The sequence below is a fragment of the Drosophila navojoa genome, chromosome 4 (assembly GCF_054131105.1).
Source record: "Drosophila navojoa isolate 15081-1374.11 chromosome 4, UAZ_NAV_1.0, whole genome shotgun sequence".
Lineage (NCBI taxonomy): Eukaryota > Metazoa > Arthropoda > Insecta > Diptera > Drosophilidae > Drosophila > Drosophila navojoa.
Window position 1 is genome coordinate 21,496,338 of NC_142892.1, and position 26,264 is coordinate 21,522,601.

General features: G+C 42.0%; 3 protein-coding genes across 12 annotated transcripts in view; 1 reads left to right on the forward strand and 2 right to left on the reverse strand.

The window, feature by feature from the left end:
- Positions 1 to 1,612: 1,612 nt before the first annotated feature.
- On the reverse strand, positions 1,613 to 3,222 carry LOC108650304 (peritrophin-48). The gene is made up of 2 exons (XM_018099422.3): positions 3,124 to 3,222; positions 1,613 to 2,848 (listed from the first exon to the last, which is right to left on the reverse strand). Exons 1-2 carry the CDS (start codon positions 3,125 to 3,127, stop codon positions 1,785 to 1,787), a joined length of 1,068 nt encoding a protein of 355 aa, XP_017954911.1. The 5' UTR covers positions 3,128 to 3,222; the 3' UTR covers positions 1,613 to 1,784.
- Positions 3,223 to 4,621: 1,399 nt separating this feature from the next.
- Positions 4,622 to 5,907, forward strand: obst-F (obstructor-F). Of its 2 annotated transcripts, XM_089259724.1 has the most exons (3): positions 4,622 to 4,780; positions 4,839 to 5,410; positions 5,450 to 5,907. In XM_089259724.1, the coding sequence occupies exons 1-3, from the start codon at positions 4,679 to 4,681 to the stop codon at positions 5,757 to 5,759; spliced, it is 984 nt and encodes a 327-aa protein (XP_089115850.1). In that variant the 5' UTR covers positions 4,622 to 4,678; the 3' UTR covers positions 5,760 to 5,907. The 2 variants fall into 2 exon arrangements, with proteins under 2 accessions (XP_089115850.1, XP_017956044.2); XM_018100555.3 differs by having other exon boundaries at positions 4,839 to 5,907.
- A 1,739-nt stretch (positions 5,908 to 7,646) lies between these two features.
- The window catches only part of LOC115561827 (uncharacterized), a 32,487-nt gene continuing 13,869 nt past the window's right edge, over positions 7,647 to 26,264 (reverse strand). The window contains exons 1-13 of one of the 9 annotated variants that reach the window (XM_089259184.1): positions 17,380 to 19,456; positions 15,248 to 15,400; positions 14,154 to 14,561; positions 13,718 to 13,815; positions 13,555 to 13,649; positions 13,376 to 13,497; positions 12,942 to 13,319; positions 12,651 to 12,878; positions 12,244 to 12,588; positions 11,543 to 12,182; positions 11,320 to 11,482; positions 10,218 to 10,322; positions 7,647 to 8,580 (exon numbers count right to left, since the gene is read on the reverse strand). In XM_089259184.1, the coding sequence (XP_089115310.1) occupies positions 8,541 to 8,580; positions 10,218 to 10,322; positions 11,320 to 11,482; positions 11,543 to 12,182; positions 12,244 to 12,588; positions 12,651 to 12,878; positions 12,942 to 13,319; positions 13,376 to 13,497; positions 13,555 to 13,649; positions 13,718 to 13,815; positions 14,154 to 14,561; positions 15,248 to 15,400; positions 17,380 to 19,119 (4,515 nt within the window). In that variant the 5' untranslated portion in view covers positions 19,120 to 19,456 and the 3' untranslated portion in view covers positions 7,647 to 8,540. Of the gene's footprint in view, positions 9,020 to 9,146; positions 9,965 to 10,217; positions 10,323 to 11,319; positions 11,483 to 11,542; positions 12,183 to 12,243; positions 12,589 to 12,650; positions 12,879 to 12,941; positions 13,320 to 13,375; positions 13,498 to 13,554; positions 13,650 to 13,717; positions 13,816 to 14,153; positions 14,562 to 15,247; positions 15,401 to 17,379; positions 19,457 to 26,264 lie in introns of those variants that run through there. The other 8 variants (XM_089259185.1, XM_018100539.3, XM_089259186.1 and 5 more) reach the window with 8 other exon arrangements.

Consider the following 26,264-nt stretch of genomic DNA (forward strand, 5'->3'; position numbering starts at 1 on the left):
ATCTATATTATATATATAAAAGAGAGTTGTGAAAAGTTTTCCAGCACTTATAACGCGAGATCTGCTGGATCAATATTCATGGTTTTTGATTTGTTGGATTTGTCTCCGCTACGAGTAGGATAGTAGATCTTAAAAATACTGAAAAAATTTCACGAATACTTGAAAAACGCGGTTTTTTCCCTAAAGATTCAAATTTCTATTGATACTCAGTAGGCTTGATAACAGTGACGGTCCTTCTCTCATATAATACAATAGTATAGAAGTAAATAAACAAATGTAGTCAGTCAGTCTACGGCACAGCCTCAGGCAAACCTGACTATTCATAAAAAAGCTAATTTTATAAAAAAAAAAAAAATTTGTTTGTCTCAGACATTAATTTGTGTAAATTATTCATATTTGTATATCTCGATTGTTTTATGCGAGGACGTATTCAGTATTACTATTAATAAAAATGCCGCGTCCTAGAAGATCTAATCTTTCCCGGCGGACCCATAATGCAATAAGGCAACGGAATAACGCGAGTCAATTATCTGACAAAGAACGAGAAATCGCCCGAGAAAGGCGCCGCGTTAGTTCCCAGCAAAGAAGGGCCTTAATTCGTGCTTCTTAAAGAGAGGCAACCCGTGAAACGGCAATAAGTAATGGTTCAAGGATTTTATTATCTGGCGATTTCCGACACACTACCAGTAATTCCAAGATCTACTGTTGCCGACGAAATAAACGCTTGTCTCAAAGCATCAAATCTGTGGCGATATGTAACCATATGTAACTTCAACTGTCTGTAAATATCATTCCGAATATCATTGCTCTTCACAAAAATACTAAATGGTTAAGTGAGCGAGCAATTTCGGCGGCTAAAAATAAAGATGTGGATGACCTTAACTTTAGAATTCAAAATAAAGTCGTTGGTACACAGTATTCATTCAAATCTATCGACTGTGTAACAAGCGAAGAAGCCATTAATTATCTAACTGAATTTTTGAACTCCTTGGATGTGCCTGGCTTACCACCGCACAATTTACAACTGAAAGTTGGCTCGGTAGTTATCATGCTTAGAAATTTAAACCAACCAAAACTGCAATGGAACGCGTTTGGTGATAAGAAAACTGATGAGCAATGTGATTCACGCGTCGATACTCAAAGGAAAATTTAAAGATGAAGAAGTTCTTATTCCTAGGATTCCGATGATCCCAACAGATATGCTTTTTGAGTTTAAACGAATTCAATTCCCGGTTCGTCTTGCCTTCGCCATGACGATCAACAAATCGCAGGGCCAATCTTTGACCTTTTTTGGCCTCAATCTAGAAAATGCGTGTTTTTCTCATGGTCGTGTACGTGGCATTGTACGTGGTATGCTCACGTGTTGGCAAGCCATCCGCATTATTTGTTCTTGCACCTGACCAAAAAACAAAGAATGTCGTTTACCACAAGGTGCTTGAATGAAAATCAGATTAATAACTTAATCAGAGTGTATCCCAACCTGAACAACATAGCTTTCAACAATTTTTTACTTAGAAATAATGGATAGGACAATGCAACGTTTGCCAGGCCAGCTAGTTTGTATATAAATATACATACATGTACATATATCAAATTGTAAATCCCATAAATATTAAATCATATCACATTTATATTGTGGGCATTGCCTTCAAAACCCACACGATTTGTGAGCAAAAAATAAACTTATCAAAGTCCATGGTGAGTAAATAAATAAATGACGCTATGCTTATGAAATTGACGGCTCTGTGATATGGTATTGGGCTATACCATTGTGTGCGTGCTTTTCAGGTTGCCGTTGTCGAGTCGCCATCCATCATTGCCGTATTTGTTGTGGATTGGGTAGATATCGCGCAGGCTGCATAAGATATGATCTGGTCGGTGCAGCGCTGGGTCTGTTCGTCGAAGTAATCGCCATTAGGGCAGGTGCCCTCGCCAATTTTGACGCCGTCTTGACAAATGGCGTAGCCCGTGCATCCATCATCCGATTCGTTGGCCAGCTCAATGACCGTATAGCCCAGGCCGACGCATCGGTTGTACTCGCACTTGATGTTCGATCGGGGCACGCAGGCGCCGCCAGCGCGGGCCGTGAAGAAGCGACCGTCATCACAGTCGCCGTGCTGGAGCAGCATTTGCCCATCGGCACCCTCCCTACAGTAGTAGTACCCATTGCAGCTGCTGTCGTCGGAGATGAAGACGCCTGCCTTGGGGCAAGTGTCCGGCCCCGCTGTCAGTGGAGGGGGCTCTGTGATAGCGCATTCCACATTCTGGGGGTAGTCACAGTCGCCCTTTTTGGCGTTGAAGTAGAAGGTGCCCGGGCAGGTGTCACGGATCACTTCGCCCTTCCAGCACATCTCGTAGCCATTGCAATTGAGCTCGTCCTTGATGAAGACGCCATCGGGCAGAATGTTGCAATAGCTGTCGGGATCCATTTTGGCAACGCACGGAAAATCACGGATGCAGGACTCAGTGCCCGGATTGTAGTTCAGTCCGGGGTTGCAGACGCCACGCTTACCCACACCGTCTGCACAATAGTAATAGCCATTGCAAGAGTACGGATCGGGAGCGAAGCCATTCGGCTCTGCCGCGCACGGATCGCTGGAGATACACTTGATATCAGTGGACGGCACGCAATCCTCACTCTCTCTATCATAGAAGAGACCTTTGTCGCAGGTGCCGCTCACGGGTTTGCCATCTACGCACTGTATCCAGCCATTGCAGATGCGCGGATCATTCATCTTCGTGCCTTCGACGACCAAAGTGCAAAGGACTTCCGGATCAAAAGTGGCTGCCACACTTGGCACTAACGCGAGGCCAAAGCCAAGGACGAGTAGGTAAAATACACTTCTATCTGCAAAGTATATAGTTTAGATTAGAATTCTCGAAATGCCATTCAAGTAAAGAGCCTTATAAGAGAGATAGTATATTGGTCTGAGTATTCCTGAAAGAAGTACTAGAGAATGGATCATTTTATGGGTATACACAAGTCTTCCTTGATGAGCTGTAAATTAGTATATCTAATACTAAGTAAGAATCCTATCACTTATTTTGTACGTATTATATGGGCACAGTATTCCTTCCATTTTATATAAAGTTATATATTCAATTATCGAATAGTTTACGCACTCATATTTTGCGGTATGTAAAGAGACGCGGAGGAGCGACTTGACCGGGCTAAGACAACGACTAACTGAGCAGCAGACCATACGCTTATTAAATATAACTTGTCACGCCGTATGTCTGATACGGGGACATAATTTTTAGAGCATTAGAAAAGAGCTGAAAGTGTCGCAATATGTTAAAATTAAATACGTATTTTTATCAACAGACTTATTCAGTTGATAATTTGGGAAAGACCGCACGCGTTCCATAGCTAAAGCCATTTGGGAATTGTTTAAAAATACTTTAAAGACGACATCAGGCACTTAAATCATCATCCAAAACAAATCAATGATCGACTGCCTACTATCTACATACGAAATTTAGTAATGTGAGGGAGGTCTTTAAATCAATATTACATATTTGTTGTAGATTTATTTATTTATTTATTTATTTGATTATGTTTGATTAGACATATTTATTAATAAAACTGTTCATTCTTATCGTACTTTAAACACAGTGTGTGGTATGATTATATGATTATTATATTTATTTTATAGAGGAAAATGCGTGAATTATAAACTGTAGTGGGCCAATGATTTTAGTATATTTATATCTTAATAAACACAGCACATTATCGTTTTGACAAAATCAATCCATTTAAAGGCTTCCAGACGGAGGGTAATAGTGTTGAGAGCATACTTTTATGATTAATCATCCAGGAAGCCCATCAATTTAGGAGTCCGTTTTTTCAATTCTGTTCGCTTATATTTTCGAATCTTAACAACTCTTTCATTTTTCATTCCCCTTGCAATTGGGGGCTCTTTATACACTGTGCATACCGCAATTGTTGATAATATAATAAGATTATCTATATATACTTAAAAAAAAGATGCAACGCAAAATCAATCCCCAGGTCTTTTGAAGGTTGATCTTTGAGTTCCATCTTTAATCCTACTTCTAAGCTCTTTCTTCAGAGCGGCAGCAGTCAGTGACCACACTCGAGCTACACAGTCAGAACGCGTAATCTTGTATTGATCATCGCAGGCTCAGTCTTTCGATTTTTCGTCTTTGGTAGCGTACAATCTGTGACTCTACTTGAAAGCTACGTACGGAAAATGCTGATGTCAAGGCATGCTGAGATCTCGGTCTGATCAGAGGATACAATCTATGCAGCCTACACTGCGTATAACTGCAAAGTGAACCTGAAACTTCACTCAACAAGTAGGTAGAATAGGCAGTTGCCTGGCCGATTCTGCTCTTTTATAAGACTTCCCGCTGCTGCCTAAGAGTATACTACATGTTCGACCCTTGAGGATGATTCATTCCTATGAAATTTGCGTCTCTTGTTATTCAGTGTTTCTTTTTTTTTTTATCGCATATTTAACCTCTGGCGCGACAAGTGCTCAAAAATAGGTTTTCATGTTCCAATTAGTGTACGCATAGTACTCTTTAATGGCTGCACCCAGCGGACGCTGGGTGTGGAAACCCGGCCTTATATAAGGCTCGAGCACGAGGTAATCGTCAATTGCTTTTCTCAAAGTGTGTAAAATCAATAACAACTCATCGCAAAGAGCGTCGCATGGAAATACGCGTGCATTTTGCATTGCTTGTGGGCATCTGTCTCGGGGTGTCCCAAGCCGCTGAGCAGCCGATTCACCAGGAAATCGCAGATCTGAGCCATGTAAGTGCCGGAGCTGCGTTCAAGGGAATGGCTGACTTATCGATGGGGTTGATTCCAGATTTGTGAGGGACGTGCGGATGGTCATTTGGTGGCCCACCCGTTGGATTGTAATGCGTACTTTGCCTGCCACAAGGTGACCACGCTATTCTACTGCGACCAGGGCCTACATTTCAACCCGATTGAATCTGTCTGCGATTTGCCGGAAAAGGTAAATTGCACTCCAGCGGATGGCATTGCCAGCGTCACTACCTCCACGCCCAGTGGACTGGCGAATGTCGACTACAATTGGTGGCTGGGCCGGCCTCAGCCGGTCTTTGTGGCCGTCGATGTGGCAACCGGTCTGGCCGTGAGCCCCATGGAGCGCTACGACCCGGAGCACATCGAGTGCCGACACTTTGGCGCCTACTTTCTGCCCCACCCCACCAGTTGCCAGCTGTACTTCATTTGTGCCTACGGTCATCTGCACCGGCACCAGTGCGGCCGTGGCACGCACTGGAACTACAGGAGCTCCGAGTGCCAGCTGAGTAGCGTCGCTGAGTGCTATGCCAACAGCCGTAATCCAGCTCTGGCTTCTACTCAGGAACCAACCTCCACGCCTGGCCAAGTCACAGTGTGCTACATTGTAAACATCAGCAGCAGCAGCAGCAGCAGCAGCAGCAGCAGCAGCAGCAGCAGCAGCAGCAGTAGCAGCAGCAGTAGCAGCAGCAGTAGCAGTACTTTCCCTAGCTTGCCCAGTTTGCCCAGTGAACGGGAGCCGACAACGATTGCCGTCGCACCAACCCCGCCAAGTGTGGCACACAGCGCCTTGAAGTGCCCCTCGGAGCGACAGAGCTATCTGCCGCATCCCGATGACTGTGGCAAGTACTACATTTGCATTGCGGGCATGCCGGTGCTCACCTCCTGTCCGAAGGGCCTCTACTGGGACCAGAGGGCTGGCTATTGTGACCAGGCCAAGAATGTCAAGTGCTTTCAGAACTAGCAAATAAATGCGCCCAAGAGCTATAAGCGTCCGTCTTGACTATTGATCGTAGTCTACCTTAGGGAACAGTCCAGTACTTGACAGCAGTCTCATACATTCGATGCTTCCGCCACCTAATAAAATGAATCATCCATTCGATTATACTTTATTTGAAGCCCTTTTGATTCAAATTACTTTCGCTTATATCAATAATTGGCTAATGCAGTGCAGTTTACTCAGCTGCATTTCCTACAAAATCCTTGCCAGAGTCAGCCGCTGCCATATCTCGCGTCGCTTTTGTATAGTCTCCGGAGTCTCCACCTCTGGCTGCGCCTGCTGCCACTGAAAATCCGAGAAGCTGGCCTTGACACGCTGCCAAAACGTCACGGAACTGTTCTCAGGATGCGATTCACTCCCAAATCCCACCGCAATGCCAACTCCACAAAGCCAGAGCAGCAGCGCACACGTAAGGCGAGGACTGAAGGATTTCGACACACTCATTCTTGTCGCTGGATTTGTACTGACAGATGAATGCAGCGCGTTGTGGATTTCTTGTTTATCAAGCCAGCTATCATATCAAATAAATACATAAATCGTATCCAAGTCAAGCTGCTTATCAAATGGCAATTGCTTTACAACGGATGATAAGCTATCTTAACATCAACTCTTACAGACGAGACAACTTTTTTGTTAACTATAATGAAATAGACTTGGATAAATATATATATAATAGCTACGGTTACCTCGTCTCCCTAAGAACCATCCGTCTCAGAGTTATTGAGCGAATGAGAATGTAGGTTCAAGGTTCCGTACTTAAGATTTACAAATTTCTTAAGCAAACTCAAGTGCTCAACTGCTTTGAGAATTGTCAAGCAGCTGGACAACGTTGCTTATTAAACCATTAAAAGATTCCAAAACAGCTGCTCACCAGAGGAGCAAGCCCTCTCTCGTTGCGGCCCCCAGCTTTGATAAATGATGTCCTCCGCGTGCTTTATCGCATGTCCTTCACTCGGCTAGCCAGTGCAATTATTTATATTCATAAAGTCAACATTTCATTTCAATTTGAGAACACAGTAAGAGTGCGCGAGTCGGCAGTGCCTGACTAGCAAATGCCCTAACTGATGGAGACTCTTGCAAGAGATTAGATCTGATTCTTGCAAGAGATTAGATCTGAATGCAGACCGTCAGATAGGAGCTGTTGATGCTGACAATGAAACACACACACTTTATGATACTCGGCCACGCCTCCTCGTCTGCGAGTTGCACACATTTTGAACAAACACTGAACTCCAATTAACAATTAGGTCAGAGCACAAATTTCAAACGGATCAAATCAACTGCGCACTATATACATACATATGTATACCGGCCTGATAATTATATAACACATTTCATTTTACATGAATAGCAATCTGTTATTATCTGTAATATTGCAAGACATGTAAGAAAACTCTGCACGGCAATGCCCGACTTGAAAATACCCTGCATACCTTTGTAAGATGAATTTTTTTGATCTTGTTGGTTGTCATTTTTATCATTTTATCATTATGATAAGAAAAAACTGAACTCATAAATGCATAAGGCAGTCTTCTAGTGTTGCACAATTTTTGAAGGGAGCAAGAGAGAGTTGCTTTGACCAATGCATTAGCAGAGAGGCAAACCGAATTTAATTAATTAAGTACGAGAACAAGAATGAAGTCTGCCCAAGAGACTAGCACGATTACATCGACTCTTACATCAGCTCAAGAATAGATGTATATGCTCTATGGGTTAGGCCAAGTCAACCAAGATATTTCCTGTAAAGTGTCCAGGGCTAATCTGAATATATTTGGAGATCAATATTGCAGAATTGCTAGCCCATCCAAGAAGAAATAAATTATAACGGAATCAAATGATTACAAAAAAAGGAAAAATTTTGCTTTGTTGTTGTTTAATTGATAAATTCTTTAACATTTTATACATATGTATGTAAATATTACTAATTTACTGGTGTAAATAAAGCTATTTTGTATTACGCTCTTTACTATGATTAGTTATTGTATTTTGTAATGAATACATACGTATGTAAATATAGTAGAGTGTGTGTGTGTAAGTTTATGTATGGGTAGGTCGATTGCGTCTTGGATGCATCTTTTGCAAAAAGCATTCAAGCTTGAGAACTGCTTGATAATATTTATAGAATCCAACCAAATAATTATATATGGATTGAAATGCCCACTACATATGTATTTGTGTGTGTATGTATCGCAATTTTAGACTGCGAGCTTGCCATGATATTTGACTATATAATATAATAGAATGTACTATTTTAAAACACATTTTCAATTGCACACTAAATAATACTGTGGGAATAGCTTTTTGTGTACCACATAAATATATATCTATACATATTTATATATCAAATTAAAATATATATTTAAAATACAATTGAATTGTTTATTAAATATTATAATATTTCAGGTGTGTTCTTTTTGATTAGTAACTATGTATAGGTATGTATATATATATTAATGGTTATATTTGTGGGTGTGTGTATACATTTTTCGTTATATTTATACAAGTAAAAGTGGTTCCTTGTTCTATTTTGTGTACAATTGTTAAGTACAGTTTCATGTTCAGAAACATTGATTTAGGCATAAACTATTGTTTGTTGATAGCTCCAATAATATCTTAAGTATTATATATATTCTAAGTCTGTAATACCGCATATAAATATATAGATTTACGCATGTATGTATATACTAGATGCCCGATTTAGTTCAGATTTTGCGGAATCATTTTGAATGGCAGGAAGAACGTTTATCATTCCTTAGGCACTACATATTCTATTCCAAGCAATTCTCTGGTACAAATACAAACAAAGAAAAAAGTAGACCATTATTATTATTAACATTATCAAAACTAGAGTGTGTTAAAACCTTCATGAAGTTCATTTTTGTACATTCTCTTTTTTTGATGTTAAATTTGTATATAAGTTATCACATATTTTTGTGTCCAAAAGATATTGAAACTTATTTCAAATCGTTGTTTAAAATCGCTGTACTAAATTGCAGGCAAATGAAAAAGCATAACGAACATCCCACTCGATGTCAAGATAACGGAAATAATATAGTAGGATCTGTCATACGTAATTCTAATATTTGATATTTCAACAATAGTAAATAGATATTTTCTTTGAGCGCGCTCTGCTTTAAGTACGTTCTACATTGCCTATAGAGAGCCAACTCCTCAGAAAATCTATTATAAAAGATATGCCAAAACTCACTTCTCATCAGGACAAACTAACCGGATTACATTCAAGAAAGAAAGAAACGAAATGGCAAACTGATTAGAGACATAATTTTATATACTACATAGTTATTTACTGTTGATAGATGAAATCAGAAAACGAATAGAAAAGCTCATGTATAGGGCGAAAAACTAATAATAGAGTATATTTTCGTTAACTTTATCAACAGGTTGTAAGAAATTATAGAACAGAAGGGGCCAAATGAATATCTACTTTAAATCATGGATACTAACTTTAACTATATGTTTCTACAGTTGCTTAAATGTTCTTGTAAATATTTATAAACATGCTTACATACATATTTGTGTGTTTACTTATTGATTAAAAATAGTTTTTACTAGCATTTCATAATTATTTCTTTTCCATGGAAGAATGTAATCGTATAACTGTTTAATATGATTAGAGTATATGCATATGCCGACTTAAGTATGGATAGACAATGGGAATGGGTAGTATAGCACTTAGATGGAATGTTGATTATATCGTATCGTATTTGGACCCAAAGGTGCAGTATTAGCGATTATGTACATTGACCGACTCTATTCAAGGAATCGCCGATAATACGGAGTACTCCTTCTCTTGCTGACTTCCTTGACGTAAGTTTAAGCTAATCTCTCAATCAATAAGTTGCCTGTTGGCCAAGTGCCTGCATTAGACGTCCGTTTCATTGCTTAAGTTCCGCTGGAGGTCCAAGTTGCTCTGATTGGTCGTTTGCAGGGGTAGCTGGTGCGATATTTGCTTCTGCAGGAGCCTGGGATCAACGTTGCAGGCGTTGGTAGTGCTAGGTGAATTTTGCTGCGATCGCGGGCTGGGCGGCGTGGGCGTGGCTGGTATCTGATGCCAATTAATACTGTTCTGCGATGTGATGTTGCGGGTCTTCAGCAGTGGTGGGTTCTTCGTGGACGTGGAGAATGCCATGCCCCGTTTCAGCGGCACTCTAGAGACACGAACGAACAGGTACGCATTTAGGTGGTGGAATGCATTAGGATTCAAGTTGATGGACCGTTCGTGACGTAACACATGTTGATGATGCGAGAGACATGCCATGTCATGAGACATCATGAGAATATGCAATGCAACATATATGCGAATATAGAGAATTGACACAGAGATATTAAACGACAATGATGCTATGTACATATGTATAGTTATATTTATTTCAGTTGCTCCCATCTTCTGTTCGGACTCACCTAGTTGGACTCGGCGGTGGATAGGAAATGCCGCGATGACTGGGCGACAACAATAAGTTACCCGAGTGACTAGTCGTTGTGCCCGGCACAAGCAATGTATTGTTACTATAAGTATGTTAAATTTCACTTTAGAACCGATCAGACCATTAATTCGCTGGACTACATTGAACTGAAGCATTGAACGAACCAAAACGCAATTCATTTGCAGCTACGTTTTCAGTGGATCAACAGAGATCTAGAGATACCAAAGCGCGTGCATTTACAGAAAGCTCGCATTTAGAAATAAACTCGCGAATAAAATAATATTTACTAAAGTATATGAATCATAAGAGAATGGTTCAAATTACATGATGTACCATTTCTACATCGGTACATAAATATACGAGTCTCAATAAAAATATAAACTATTATTTGTATTTATTAATTTTTATTTTTAATTATTCATTTTTCTATGTATATAAATGTCTCAATGTAAATATAATTGGATAGATCAATAACGAAATGCTAATATATAAAATAAAAAACAGGAGATACCACTTCGGTACCTACTTTGGTACATTTGTGGAAACCACTCTAAATACTAAACTTATTTAAGCTAAGCTCTCTATTTCAGTAGTTTTCAATTGCTCTCCGTACTCCTAGGAAATTAAAATGCAGATCACAAATGCGAAAAATAAGAGAAATGTTGATTATGATGAGATCGCAGGCAAATTAGAAGTTGAGGGAAAAAGCGTTGTTGGTGTTGGCTTCGATGAAAGACACGAGTTAAACTTGACTTTACATTATATGTATAATAGAATATATAATATATTTATTTTAAAATTGTATGCATTACAAATAAAAAAATATATTCTAAATTAGACAAGCTATGTGTATATATATAAATACGTTTTTTCGTGGTTTTTGTTGATTTAGTTTTGTGTTTTTTGTTGTATGTGTATAACATTAACATTAACGACGTATACGGACGGTCTTAAGGACTTAAACAAATGACTGGAAAATGCTAATCAGAATCAGATGAGTAGTGAATACTTGTGTATGCGATTGCTTGCTCGTGTGCTTCTATAAAGCAGGAAGCTGAACATTGTCTGTGGCGACTTACGTTTGGTTATGTTGCAAGTTCAGGTTGGGCAAACTCTGGCCCAAATGGTTTAACGGCTGTACGGACAGGGTATTCGCCGATGTCGATGCAATTGTGCCAATCTTTGGCTTTGGCACGCCCCTCAGCAAGTGCTGCTTGCCCTTCGATGCCAGGCCCTGGTTACCTGCAATTGAGTGAAAATTGAGTATCGTATTGCTCGCTAGCATGGACTACCCGGCCTTACCCAACAGACTGGAGCCCTCGTCGCTGGAGAGCGAGTTAGTCTTTTCAAAGTCAACGGATATATTCCGCGAATCGTTCCACTCAACGCTGCCGCTGTGGCTGTTGTTCGCACTCGACACATGGCTGCCGATCGAGGAGTTCATGGGCGACTTGCGCACACCAAGGGAATCGCCGGTGGCACCGCCAGCGCCGCTGCCGGCGTAGCGTATGCTGTCGCCCCCATTGCCCTTCTTCAGTCTTTGGTAAATGGTCTTGGCGCGCCACAGCGCGTCGTACCAGTTCTTGGCCTCAATGCACTGCAGCGTAAAGCCCGTGGTGGCCACCTGGAACTCGTTGAGATAGACGCAGTTGAGCGTGTTGTTCTGCCCCAGGTGCACGATCAGATGATCGGTCAGATACGGCTGGCGAATGACCTTGAGCGCACCCAAGCCCTTCTTGGCAATGCCCTTGCACACGAGCAGTATGTCAGTCAGCAGAAAGCAATGCACGTCGCTCTTGCCGACATTGTCTTTGAATTTGTGGTCGCCTTCCATGAACAGGTGGCGCACCTGGTTGGCCGGACAGCCGCGCATGGGAGCGCACAGATCGAACATCTGGCTGTGCTGCTTGATGAGCTTGTCCAACACCTCGTTGTTGGTGTCCTGCAATATGATATCGCTGTACTATATGCGCAAAAGTATGTATATATTTGAGGATATCTACCACCACATCATAGGATTCGATGCGTGCCATGACGCCCTTGAGGCGCTCGCTCTCCTGCCGCATGGTCAAGTGGTTGTTGACGCTGCCAACGAAGTTCTCCACGCTGTGTATCATCATGTCCATCACTTCGATGTCCTCCACATCAGTCATGTGCTTCTTGATGGCCGCCAACAGGAGGCTGTACTTGGTCAGGCGCTGCATGGGACGGACAACGATGTCGGCCAACCGCAAGCGGTTGCACATCTTCTGCGACTCACACCAGGCCAAGTAGACAGTGAACAGCGCGTTGTTTTGATTGAGCTCCTTGCAGTAAAACTGGCATGTACTCTGCTCCGCACAGTAAACCTGGAGATCAACACAAGATTAGACAATCTACGGGAAATAATAGCCGTAATAGTTGATCCCACCTTGTAGGGCGCGAAAATTGAGGCGAACGCTATGAAGCCTTCTTGGAAAAAGGCATATCTCAGGGGCTCGCGTGTCCTTATGCTGTGTGCGACCATCGGATATAGATATTGGGTCCAAAACTTAATATTTGCCTCGCACACGGATCGTACGTTTGAGAACAGTCTGTGCTGATCGACATCGATCAGCAGGCGTTCCTCCTGCACGGCCTCCAGACAGGCCAGAAAGAGCTACAACACAATCGGAGTATAGATTGAAAGTGTCCTATTATAAGGATTCAATTGAAAGCTTACGTGCGTGACCGTTTGCAGCGCGTGAATGTAGTAGACCTCTGTGGTGACCAGCTCCCATATGGCCGTTTGTATCTTAATCTCGCTATCGCTCATCGCATTGCTGTCGACGAAGTCCCGCCACGACTTGTCCATGTTTTGCAGATAGTTCAAGGCTTCAGAGATCGCGGGATTTTCGGAGTTGAAGGCATCTGGGCGCTGGGGCACTCCGTTCTTGGCATAATTGTTGAGCAGATCGTAGAGCTGACTCTGCTGCGGGTTTTTTATGCCGAATATGGAGGACCAACGACCGAGTATCTGCTTGCTAGGGGCACTGCCTGATTCACTAGTCTCCTCCGTTGAGGCCGAGGACAGGAGGCGTGGAGGTCGCTGTCGAGAGCCCTAAAGGGAAAGAACACACCTCTAATATCTATTTGACGAAAGCTCCATAAACTTACGAAGGATGCTGCCTTCTGCAAGGACTTCCGACTGCTGTCGCGTTCCGTAATAACCAGATGATGTCCAGCCAAGTTCTCAACATCCGTGTGCTCGTCCAAGAGGGTTGTCATGTTCGATGGACCTATGAAGAATCGAATGCTACGTAGATCAAGTATTCATAGGGGCTAAGAGTATCTACCTGTGTCTAAGTAGCTATAAGGGGGAATATTGTCTGTAATTTTAATCTGCGAAAAGCTAAGATTTCGCCTCTGCAGCATGTGCCTCAGCGCATTTCTGTAAATAGGGAATAGAAACTCGTGAATGCATTCATATAAAATGGACTAAGTATGTCCAGGACTCACTGTAATGTTGTGCCTTTGGTTGCTGGTATGAACTGCTCGTCAGGACACGGCGACCCGTCCAGGCAGAAGGATACCGAAAAATATTCCAAGCTTGAAACCTACAGGAAGAAGTTACAATCATCATGTAGAACTCGACAGATATCAGCCTATTCCCTGCATGGACCTGAAAGTTCTAGTCCCCTTGCTGAATATATACATATCTATAAAGATATCCCGTTCCACTCATTGTTCTCTGTATTATATTATAGATTATATGCCAAATAGATCACATTGAAGAAAGTAAATCCCCTTTATGGGCAATGATTGATGAGAGAGGATGAAAGAAAGCGGAAGGAGACTTGAATTGATTCGTTTTTCGGTCTCCATTTGAGTGACCCGTGCCACTCAGTCTAGACTCCTCCACAGACTCCTCGTCTTGCCTGGCTGGATGACTCACCTCGCTGCGTGTTAATAACGGTTTCTTGCGATGCATTAACGACGAAGTCGTGATCGTTGGGGCAACGCTCTTAGAGCCACCATAGTGACTACATGGTATTGAAGCACCTGAGCCAATTGCCGACGCTTGCAAGCCATCGCTGGCATGGCTCTGCAAGGTCTTAGACGTGGGTGTTAAATAGGTTGTTCCGGTTGCACTGCTGCACGCCAGGTGTTGGGCGGAGCTGACGCTGCAGCGCACACCTGATCCGATGCCGGCCTGACTCGGGCTGCTCGGCGAGAGCATCAGGGACGGCGATCGGCGCACAAATTGTGGTGTCTGCGTATAAATCGTGGGCGGTGGAACAGTTGTGGGCGTGGTGTGTGGTTGTTGCGGCTTGGAGACCTTGGGGGCCTGTCGTAGCTCCCCCTACATGAGGTATTCGTATACATGTACGTATTTATGCAGGTATGTACGTGAGTAAAAAGTAGCATTCAGATTGGAATGGATAGTTAGAGAATAGAGAAAGAAATCAGAGTAAAACGTAGAGAGAAAGACAAAGAGAGAGAAAGAGAGTGAGTGTGTGTGAGAGAGAAAGAGAGAAAGAGCATAAGCATAAGATTTTGGCATATCTATAAGGAGAGAAACCAATCAGTATAATAAATAAATTAATTAAATACAAGCTAAGCACTTCTAATAGAAAATAAAAAATATCCAGTAAAACTATTAATCACAACTTAAGCAGCGAACATATTGTATGATGAGCGAGAGACAGACAGTCTAGTTTCCGTTGATAAGAGGAAATCAATGAATGTCGCAGATGCGGGAAGAGTGTGGAAAATAAAAACATAAATCGAAAATAATACGAATTGCTTTTTCACATTTTCACAATTTGGATGTGTCCCACTAGGGGAACGGCCAGGTGGGACGGGAGTCGGTTGGATATACATAGCATGTTGGTTGGCATACATACACATACGCACGCACACACACACACACACACACACACCCTATATGTATGTGTGTGTACATGTCGTATTTGGGGGCATGCAGTGTTTGAACTAAATGCCATTTGTTTTTGCTATCGTGAACTGTTTAGCCATATCTTCACTTACCGATTGCGTCTGCCGGCCAGGCGTGTCCGCTGGCGCTGACATGGCCGGGGTCGTGGAGGTCTCGGCGGTAGCTGTGGGTGCGGCAGCACCGTGCTGGCAGCCTGGCACCGGCGTGTCGAGGCCATCTAAGTGGGTGAGACTTTTTGATTTCAGCTGAAATGGAATAAATGAAAGAAGTGTGTGTGTGGGTGGGTGTATGTGTGTGTGTGTGTGTGTGTGTGTGTGTGTGTGAGTGAGTGAGTGACAGAAAGACGAAATCCGCAAAGCGTCGACCCAATATCCGACATATTTATAATCAAATTGAATACGCAACTTTGTCAACCAAATCGGCATAGTTGAGTGTGAGCACACATACATACATACGTACATACATATATGCATATTTATGTATGTGCATAGATAACATGAAAATTAATAACAATTAGCCACTGAGCACATACAAGTTCAAGTGCTTCAACTCTTTAATTTGCAAAGATTGCCTTGCTGGCCGACAATCCACAAAGCCAAACCCAGGTCCGATGCCATAAATCAATGAAATGGAATGCAGGCCCGTCCAAATAAAAAAATGAAAAGCCAAAGAAAAAAAAAAACAATGATATACTATGCAAATTCCTGCATTTGCATGTTTCCATTTCAAGCTGATTGCACCTGAATCGAGCCAGGCCAATCAATAAAATAATATTTTATTGCGCTTGACTAGTTACAGCTTGACTACACACACACACACACACACACACACACGCAAAAAAGAGTAAAATGAATAAAAATGATTCAGTCAGGAAGAAAAGCTCTCGAAACAAGATAATTAAAGCACTTACAGGAGGAAAGGACGCGAGCCGTTCGATTGGCAAATAAATTGATTCGAAATATGTTTGCAACAATAAATGGGCAAGTTGGGACAATTATGATGACAGCAACGAATCTCCAACTTTTCCAACAAGCGAAAATAAAAGAAATCCCCATGTGACATTGTTAGTTTTCTTCATGTTTGTGCCGCATACACAAAAATACACTTACTCAGCATCATGTAATACATATGTGTGTGTGGTTGTGTGTGTAAATAAACTAAAGAGCGAGCAGGGAGCGAATAGCATATTTAGAATCGAACTTATAATTCAAGAGTTACTATCCAGATATCTCAAGAAATAAACAGTTTAATATAGAAATTTGCGGAAATTCGAAAGGATTAAGAAACTAAACAAAGAACAGGGTTGCAGTCGGGAGTTACCCTCTGCAGAATACTCATGCACATACGAAACTCTACCAGCTCCAATTTCTTATTTGCCCCGACCCCAATCGATCAATATTTATATCATTGCAGACTAATACTATAGTCAGCTCAGAGTTCTGAAAAAACTTCGTTACAGTTTGAAACTATACTATTGTAGGGGTTCTTCCGATTTTTCATACAGAAATCCTTAACTTATGGTCATAGGTTATACATGTACTCAATTTTAAATTTAACTACAATAAATGCTGCTCAAAATAAAATGGAATAAGTTCCAATCAATATATAGGCCGCACCAGATTGTCACACCTCTTATGGACTTTACTCATCCTTAAAACTGAATAATCTTATTGCTTTATCAGCCGTGTCTATATCCCAAATGGAATGCTTTGCGCTTATGCGGACAGACAGACATATAGCAAGACGGTCCCGGCACCTATGAGCTCATAAACTCATTTCACTTTCCTGACTGAGTATAAAACCATACGTTATGCGATTATTTATTTAGATAGTTTTTGTTCTCAAAACGAGCCAATTTAGCTGCGTGGGCGGACAGACGGAGGAGAGACCTTAGCTACAGCATTCCGTATTCTCGGCAAAATGATAATACTGCTCTCAGGTGAGGGCAAACTAACAATAAATGAGAATGTGATGACAACTGGCATCTCACAAACTCTTAGGAAAACAAGAAGAGGAAGAAGCAGGAGGAAGCGGGAGCAGAAGCAGAAGCACAAGTAAATAAAACAAAGAAAGAAATTGAAAAGTCTTTATTCGCATGTTACAAATTGTTTTCCGGCAAAGGAAGGTGCTGTGCCATGCCGTGCATTGCCTTGCCGTGGCCCAGTGTCGCCGGTCGCCGGTCGCTGGTCGTGGGGTCCCTTGCTGGAGCTAAACATTGACTCACCTGCAGTTTGCTTGTCGGCGGCGACACGACCAGACAGATTTTCATTGTTGCACGTAAAAACTCCTCGCGCTTGCTCCGCAGGTCCGCCGGCACTGCGATGGGCGCTGATGTGGCGGGCAGAAAGGGATTCAGGTTGCGCACCAAGGCGCTCGCGTTGAGGCTCTCGGTTGGCGAGGCGGACATTTCGATTTTCTGACCCGGATTATGCTGTTGCTGCTGCTGTTGTTGTTGTTGTGCTTGTTGCTGTTGCTGCTGCTGCTGCTGCTGCTGCTGCTGCTGTTGGGTTGCAGTTGGGCTGCTCTGCTGATGGTGCAACAGCCGCGTGGGCGAGTTCAGGCTGAAGAGCTTGCGTCTATGCCGACCCGGCGTCGAGGAGGAGCTCGACGCTGGGCTGGGCGTTGGTCCCTGCGGGCAGCTAACACCACTTTCACTGAACGTCGACTCCTGGGAGCCGGCGCGACTGTAAGCGGGCGTCGGCAGCTGCGCGGATCGCGTGCCAGTGCCCCAGCCCGAATATTTCACAGATGTCACATTGCAATCTAGCTGCAGCTCCTCGGGCTGCAGCTGGCCCTCCTGCAAGTCGTCGTCCTCGTAGGTGCTGTGGTAGGTCCGTGCTGTAATTTCCGGCAGAAAGGGATTGTTCGGAGAGGTCAACGTGTACTGATAGTAGGCGCCAGCATCGCCGCTCTCGATGGGCAATGTGGGGTCCACATCGGCCTCATCTGGCGTGTCCTCCTCGGGAAAGGAGCCCGTGTTTAGGTCGTGTAGGCCACCGACGCCGCTGCTGCTGGATATCACATGGGCGCCCAGCTGCTCCCACTCGCCGGACGACGAGTTGAACGAGGAGGCGGTGAAGCCATCATTCGAATGGCCCTGACAGCTGCGAGAGCTCTCGTTGCTGCTCCTGAAGAGAAAGTTCTGCAGGCGCGTCATCCGGACGGAGCTGCTCTCACTGGTGATGCTGCAGCTGCGGCTGGCATTGGCCGGAACAGCCGACGACTGATCACCCATCCGACTGCTGCTGCCGGTGGCCAGCTGTTCCACTCTTCGCTTACCCTCCCTCTGCTCCGGCGCCTCATTCTTGATGGCGCTGCTCATCTCGCTGCCCATTTCAAGGTTCAGCTGGCTACTGGCCCAGTGGAGTCCCTCGGCCTGTGAGCCGCGCAGCTCGCTCAGCTCGAAGTTGCTCTCCAGCGAGCTGCTCGAGTTCGTGTTGGTGGTAGCTACGCTGCTCAGGTGCTGGTAGGCGTACTCCGGCGGCGTGCACTCGTCGGGGCTGTCCAGCAGGAGGGCCGCGTTGATGTGTCCTCCTAGTGCCAGGCCGGGCAGGTGCAGTTGACTGGCGACCGAAAAGGGTATACGTCCCGCTGGATTGTTGTTGTCTACCTTGGGCAGCGGCGCCGAGCCGGAGCTCTTCGTTTGGCAATCGTCCGACGTCGATTTGACCTCCAGAGAGCTGTGCACACTGCGTCGAAACGAACGGCGCAATCGTTCAGCTAGTCTTGACTGCTTGGGGGGCTTCTCCTTTGATGGCTTCTCCTTAGCGTTGCCAAGAAGATGTACCTTCTCAGTCTTTTCTTTTCGTGTCTCCTCCACTATTTTCTCGTGCATTGGTGCGGCCTTCGAGTGCGTGCTCCACTCCGCCAATAGCTCTGACTGCGTTTCGGCGACCTCCGTTCCTCTGGCGCGTTTCTCTGGATTGGCGTATACAATAGATAGCGCCGCAAGGCCACCACCCATTACGTTGAGGCTCCTCCGTCGTGCTGCTCATAGACAGTTCGACAATCGGACAGCTCCACTCTACATGGATGGCAATACGCACGTGTACAAATGCATATGAACATATGTATGTATATGCAGCCCTGATTGGCCTCACTATGACTCGATAGACTTAATTCGCTCTTAGTCTGTAATTAACTTTACACTCATTAAGTTAAGAAGCGTTTGGTTTTCCCCAACAGAAACACAATGAATCATTCGAATTCGCTTGTGCCCCATTTAACTGTTAAAATTATATATTATTTATATGCATTCTATTGCTTAATTAGTTCATTTAAGTTGGTTACTTGTTGATTAGCTGTAAGTAGACAGATCACAATCAGAAATCAAATCAGCGCCCCGTCGTAACCGGCTGTAACCCGGAGGGAGCTCAACTATCTATCTATTACAGAACTCAATAAATAAATCAAAATAACATCACATAGACTTGACAACTGAAAATCATTTATAACTGAGACAAATCGAGTTGTCTCTCTCTCTCTCACTCTCTCTTAGAGAGAGCTCCTCTCCTGGTCACACGCTCCAGCTGCCCGCTGGAGCGTATCCCCGGCCATTACTCACCTTAGTTAGTTTAAAAGCATTTTGATATCGGCTTATTTATACTTTTTGCGCGCTTTCTTCCTTATAGCGAGTGCCTGCCTCTTACCGTACATTTATTTTGAAAAATTATTTGTTGCTCGCTTCGCTGCGTTACGTCTTCACACACACACACACGCGCGCGCATAAATATGTTGGATGGAGTATGCCATATGGATTTCAATTACCTATAAGAGACAAAAGGGAATAGTTGTTGAATATCAAATCAATCGAAATTTTCTTAGCCTAACCCGGCCACACAGCATGGCTAATAAGCCATCTATAAATAAATGTGCCACCTATTGAGACTCAAATGGAAAAGCCCCATTCCATTCTGGGCCGAGGGCCGTGCGAGGCATTTAGCATTTACCACTTGCCTCTGATGTCATTTCTATTAGCCATTTTGCACTTTTTGTCAATCATTTGATTTATATCGCTCACTCTGCCACGAAACTTTTGCTCAACCGAGAAGCAGCGGGCAGGTGAAGTGGCTCAGTGGTGCAGCCGGGCCACCACCCACCCACGTAGAAGGCAGAACGCAAAACTAATAAAAGTAGCCAGGCCAACCAAGCCCTTGCCAAGCTAAGCCAAGCCAAGACGAGCCAGGCAGAGCAGAGCATATAAAAACAAAATGCATTCTTGCAAAAACAAATTGTGGTCAAGAGGCCACGACTGAGTCATACTCTCTATTCAGACTATGTTGACTGGTCAGGCTGGGAGCATGATTCGCATCACTGTGTGATGAATATAAATACAATGAATGTCTTAATCGAGTAGCTCAGTACGATATTGCTATACATAGTATATAACTGCATTATATCAGATTAAACTATCAATAAATAATGAAATACGTAAATCATAGATTATATAAACAATTAAATAATTTAGTAATTTAATAATTAATAGTTTAATAATATAACTAGGTATTTAGTTTTGTATATTGCTTTAATAATTATTATTATTTATCATTCATAATTATATTTAATTAAATTACTGTACTGTTCATTATTAATATCTATAAAGCAATTTAATACAATCAAATTAATTAAATAAAAACTAATTTATTTATTTTATTTAATAATTGTATCAATTAATAATTTAAAATCTTATTGACACTTTATCATAGTTCAATTAATGTACTAATACAATTAAAATATATAATATGTATATATGTATATGATTATAATGAAATTATTAAATATTAATCTTATTAAAAATAAAATAAATAAGTAATTAAATTAATAATACTCAGTAAAGTTTAGTGTACTTATTAAGTGCTCAGTCGCACTACAAGTGGCGCCTGTTCATAAAAATAGGAAAATTAATGGAAATACTCTCCACTCAATTCAAAAAGTACATCAACTGTATTATAATTAATGAAAACCATTTATATAACATTTGCTTTTAGATTATAAAATCCTTAATATGGATGCATATTTATTAAAAATTTCGCTAATTATAGATATATATTAAATTATAAATTATAGGTATTGCATAAGTAAATTAAAAGCAATAATTATATATATACATATATTTCTTCGTATGTGTATTATGAATGTGAACCAGAATATATACAAATATATATGTATATGAATACACATATATATAGAGTAGAGTATTTTCCTTTCGGTATTCCAGCTATTCCCATTCGGCTATTTCCATTTTTGTATTCATGTAACACAAATATTGACTTGTAAAGTAATACTTTACGGTCGTAGCACACGGCTCGAGCAAGTTGAATGCTAAGGAATATATCTGGGTTATTTTTAAATATGGTACAATAAACCTACATAAATTCTATTTATATTCCACTTTTTTATGAAAGGCTTAAAACCATAGAAACAAGACATGCTTAATGCAGTTTACACTCTCCACGCCTTGTGTTTAAGGCGGAGCAGTTTGTAGGGCCAGGATACAGGTAGATATGCAAGAACGTTCGTATGTATGTATTTCTCAGTAGAGCTCATTAAATTTGCGGAATAGTTTTGACCTCATTGCACTTCCGTTAGGAACGGAACGGAAGGAGTTGGCTGGCCTTCCTCTGAAGACTTCTTGTAGCAACTTGTGAGGAGGCTATCTACAAATTTTAATGTGTCAAAAGCTGTTGACTCCCTCGATGGACTGGAAAATTCTAAGGTTGCTTCGAAATCGATTTAAATGTTTTGCTTGCGTGTTTTGCGAGTAACCGTTACTGTTACCATTACCTTGAAGGCCTATGTATGTATGTACAGTATATGTACAGTTAGTTCTTTATGTTCTATGTATTAAGGTGGGCCAAACTGTCTGATTCGATAATACCCTATATGCGCACACAGAATAACAGTAAACGATGCTATAAAAATGCCCTAAAATCACTCGGCTCACTTTCTTATATGTCTACTATAAATGTAACATATTATGCTCCATTCGCATCGAGAAAGCTGATATGATGGTACCCTGTAATTGCGAAGTCTAGACGAACATTGCATGCGCCGTTTGCCTGTGATACGACTCCGTTTACATTCCAATTTATGATTACAGGGTAGACGCCCATACTCCTACGATATATACATTGCCTTAGGCTCGCCGTAAATTTCGCTTAGCTCATTTTGATTTTCGATAAAGCATACCACGGGGAATAGTATGCTACGTGGTCGAAACTAGAGTCGAAGTTCGACTATGCTTTAACTACCAATTTAACGAAGACCCAGAAACAAACTTGGACGAATTTAATAAGCGCTTTGTTGTGCAACGTAAACTTTTCTTTTCTTTTCGTTTTTTTTTTTTTTTTTTCTTCTTGCCTTTGCCTTTGGTTTTTTTTTCGGGCTTGCCAACGAACAGGATGTTTGCAGGACATTTTACTGCTTATTAACGCCGTGTGCTCATTTCATAGAAGCTCTTCAAGAATAAAAGTAATAAAGCCATGAAGACTTTGACAGCCGAATCTTATTTATGTAAAGAAGCTCGCAAATTTATTAAATTCTTAAAGTTGCGAGTCTATTATTTGTCAAAGAAGTGGAAAAGTAAACAAAAGTATATAAATGAGAGCGCACATGTGTGTATGTGTGTGTGTGCATAGCATTTTCCTGTATCTGAGGGCATTTATCTAAATAAATATCAAACGAATGTATAATTTATTTGCCATTTTACAGCGTATTTGCTGGTCGAGCACTGTCGATTTGAGAGTTTTCATTTTATAATAATGGCAAGAAGGCACGCAACCCGACAGGAAATTGGATGCACTCTCTAGCCGAGCAGGAAAACTATTCTGCGGCGGGCCACACAACGCTGGAAAGCCAATCAGCATCATTATTATTATTACTTTCTATAAGGGCACAAAAAACCTACTTCACAGCTAACAAAAGTTAGAGTTTGCTTTAGCTTTGGCCCGATTTGCATATTTTTTGCTTGCCCCACAGCCTTTGCAGCGATAACGGCGAATAAAACGTCCGATGACACAATTTGCTAATTATATAACACAATATATATATATAAGCAGCGCATTGTGGGTTCACTTTCTGGATCAGCCATACCCTGTTGACCCGAGAGTCCTCTATGATATCCCAACTCATGGTTGCTCTTTGCATTCATGTCTTTCATGTATTTCCCAAGTTCAGCGCCAAAGGCAAATTAATTCGCTTCAGCAGACGAATTGTCAGACAATCAAATATCATATTTAAAATTAGAAAATTTCGCTTTCGCGCGCGCGTTCTTCCTTTCTTGCATTGTCTTACGTCATTTAATGTAATTCACGGTGACTTTGCCGCAGCGTTGGCAAGGTTAGGGCCCCTGTATGTGTCATCATTATCGCCCTCGCCTCACGTGGCACTGCCCCTGCCCCTGGCCCTGGCCCTGGCCCTAGTCCCTGCCCCTGCCCCTGCTTCTGCTGCGGTCCCTGTCTCTGCCTCTGCCCCGGGCCGTGCCTCTGCTGCTGCCTCTGCCTCTGCCTCTGTCTCTGGCTTCCACTCCCTTCATCTGAGCCTGATGGCCCTTCCAAGCCTTGCCAATACCAAAATCGATCGTTGTGGTTCCTTTTCGTGAAAAGCTATATATTTGTTATTGTTGTTGTTGTTTCTTTTTCGCATTCGCAGCTATTTTTGTTGTTGTTGCTCTGCCCTGTCTGATTCTACGTTATTGTTGTAAAAAAGAACAGCAACAGCAACAACCACAGCAACAACAACAACAACAACAACAACAACAAAAGAATAGAAAAAATTTACGTAAGTCGTAGGTGGCCCAAACCTCAGATGCCACAGAAATGTTGCACACGCAAATTTGAGTTGCTCGAACGTCCGTGCTGTCCAAAGTTGCCTTTGTTTGCCAATTTTTATGAGCTCCTTCTGCCAGCACCTACCTGGTCAAATTCTTCACACGCTTCGTGCATAAATACACCCAAGCACAAACACACACATACACACGCACACGCACACACACACACACACACACACACACACACACATACGCAACACCTGTAGACTAATTAATGACAAATTTCTCCCAGCTACGTGTGTGCGTAAATTGGTATATAATAAAATAAGAGCGTTACGCCCTCCCCAATTCCATTTGTTTGCAAATTGTGTTAACGTTGATTTAAGGTGATTCAATTAGTTTCCCTAAAATTGTGGAATTATGGTCGAGCTGCTTAGACCGGCTGAGTGAGCGCACGTCTAAGAATGTAAATGGTTTCTATTTAAGCGCAATTGATAATTATAATGCCCACAGGGCTGCCCGGCCAAATTATTTATCACCCAATACACGTCTTTTGGCTACCCGAAAAGACTATGCAAATTGCGACTTTTAATGATGGGTTCACACCGAACTGAGTGTAATTACGATACTTTAGGGAGCTGCCTGTAAAGGCGTCCCAAACCTTCTCTACTCCCCCATCAATTAAAGACGCCTATTGCGCGGTTTCTTCATTATTTTACCGAATACCAGTTTCAAAAAGTCAGTTTCATGTAAATATATACATATTATCGTACACCTCTTGAACTCCGGCTATTACTGTATTACTGCTCCATAGCTCCTATATTACTGCTCTATATGTCCTGTATATGTATATATATTTAACTAGAAGCTGACTATCAACATGGCTAGCCTTGTTCACGAAACAAATCACAAAGTTTAGATGATATAGCTTTACCCACGACTTCTGTGCCTCTCAACTCTCTAAAGCGAAAGTTTAAAACCCTATATCTCTTTAATGAAAGCTCCAATTTCAATTAAATAAATTTTGTTATATACTTGATATACATATATTTTCAACAACAAAAGCTGAATAGGTTGTCAAGATTTTACCAATAATTTGTGACTGACATAGACCGAATATGTATGCTAAAATTCTAGTCTCGAAGGCAGTTTTGGGATTTCATATTTCTCGAAACTATGATATTTTACTATTTGAAGAGGATATTTGCAGTCTTCTCTACAAAATGTATACCGAGAATATCAATACACATTTGGAATATTTAAGTCCTCTAGCATATCGAAAGGTTTACTCTATTATTCTTAATCAATTACGCTGACGTGATTCAAATTTGACAAACATTCAAAAAGAAGGCTTAGCTAATTCGAATGTTCAAATCATAGGGTAATCGTCGCATTCATTGTCAAATGTCGCAATCTATAGCCATACAGATGATAATACAATAATATAATCCATATGCCATACATATGATATTGCATTCATATGCTAACACCCTATTAAATTTTGAACGCAATGCGGTTGTAAATCCGCAGGAGATAACTTTGCATAGCCCCAATGTGCCCAACATCGTAAAAGGAGCTTACACAAAGCCGAAACTGTACCAGGAGTTAGCAGACAATTTGTCTTGGGTCCCTTTCAGGGGCCTCGAAAGTATGAAAGCATATAAAATATGTGTAAACAGAAGATACGTGATGTTTGCGTATAATTTCAATGTTTAGTTAAAGTGTGATAAAAATTAATTAAAACATTCATTGCATTTTATGATGTCCTGTTTGGCTATGGCCACATTCATAAATAACAGTACAAATATTTATGCTTTGGTTTGTTGTCGAAAAATTCCACCGACCGCCCAGCCCGAAAAATGCGGCAATATTTCTCAAATTAAATTTGATTTATGACTTTTGTCCCATCCACAGCCGCAGCCGCAGCTACAGCCAGAGCAGGAGCAGGAGCAGGAGCAGCAGCTGGAGACAGAGCAGGAGCAGGAGCCAGAGTCAGAGCAAGGAGCCGAGGACCAAAACGTAATATTTACCAGTCGCGCTTCGAGCTGGAACTGGACATATCTTCGGGATACTTGTTTGTATTTACTTTGACTCTCATCAGGTGCCCATATGACTGGGGGGGAGACGTGCTGACGTCATCGCTCGCACAGCCTCCAAAGATGTCTGATATGGCCATTGAGGCCATACGGCAGACATGACCGCAAAGAGAGCAGGAGCAGACAAAATCTCTTTGTGTGTGCTGACTGGATGCACTGCGCGAAAACGCGTGCACGAAGATGGAGCACGATTACGTAATCTAATTATAGCTTGCGTAATATTTCATTTCAAATAGTATTAAAAGC

Bases quoted from the DNA above. Each gene is read 5' to 3' on its own strand.
- obst-F (XM_018100555.3), top strand. From the start codon at position 4,679: ATGGAAATACGCGTGCATTTTGCATTGCTTGTGGGCATCTGTCTCGGG. The intron at 4,781-4,838 runs GTAAGTGCCGGA...GGTTGATTCCAG, and splicing joins AAATCGCAGATCTGAGCCAT to ATTTGTGAGGGACGTGCGGA.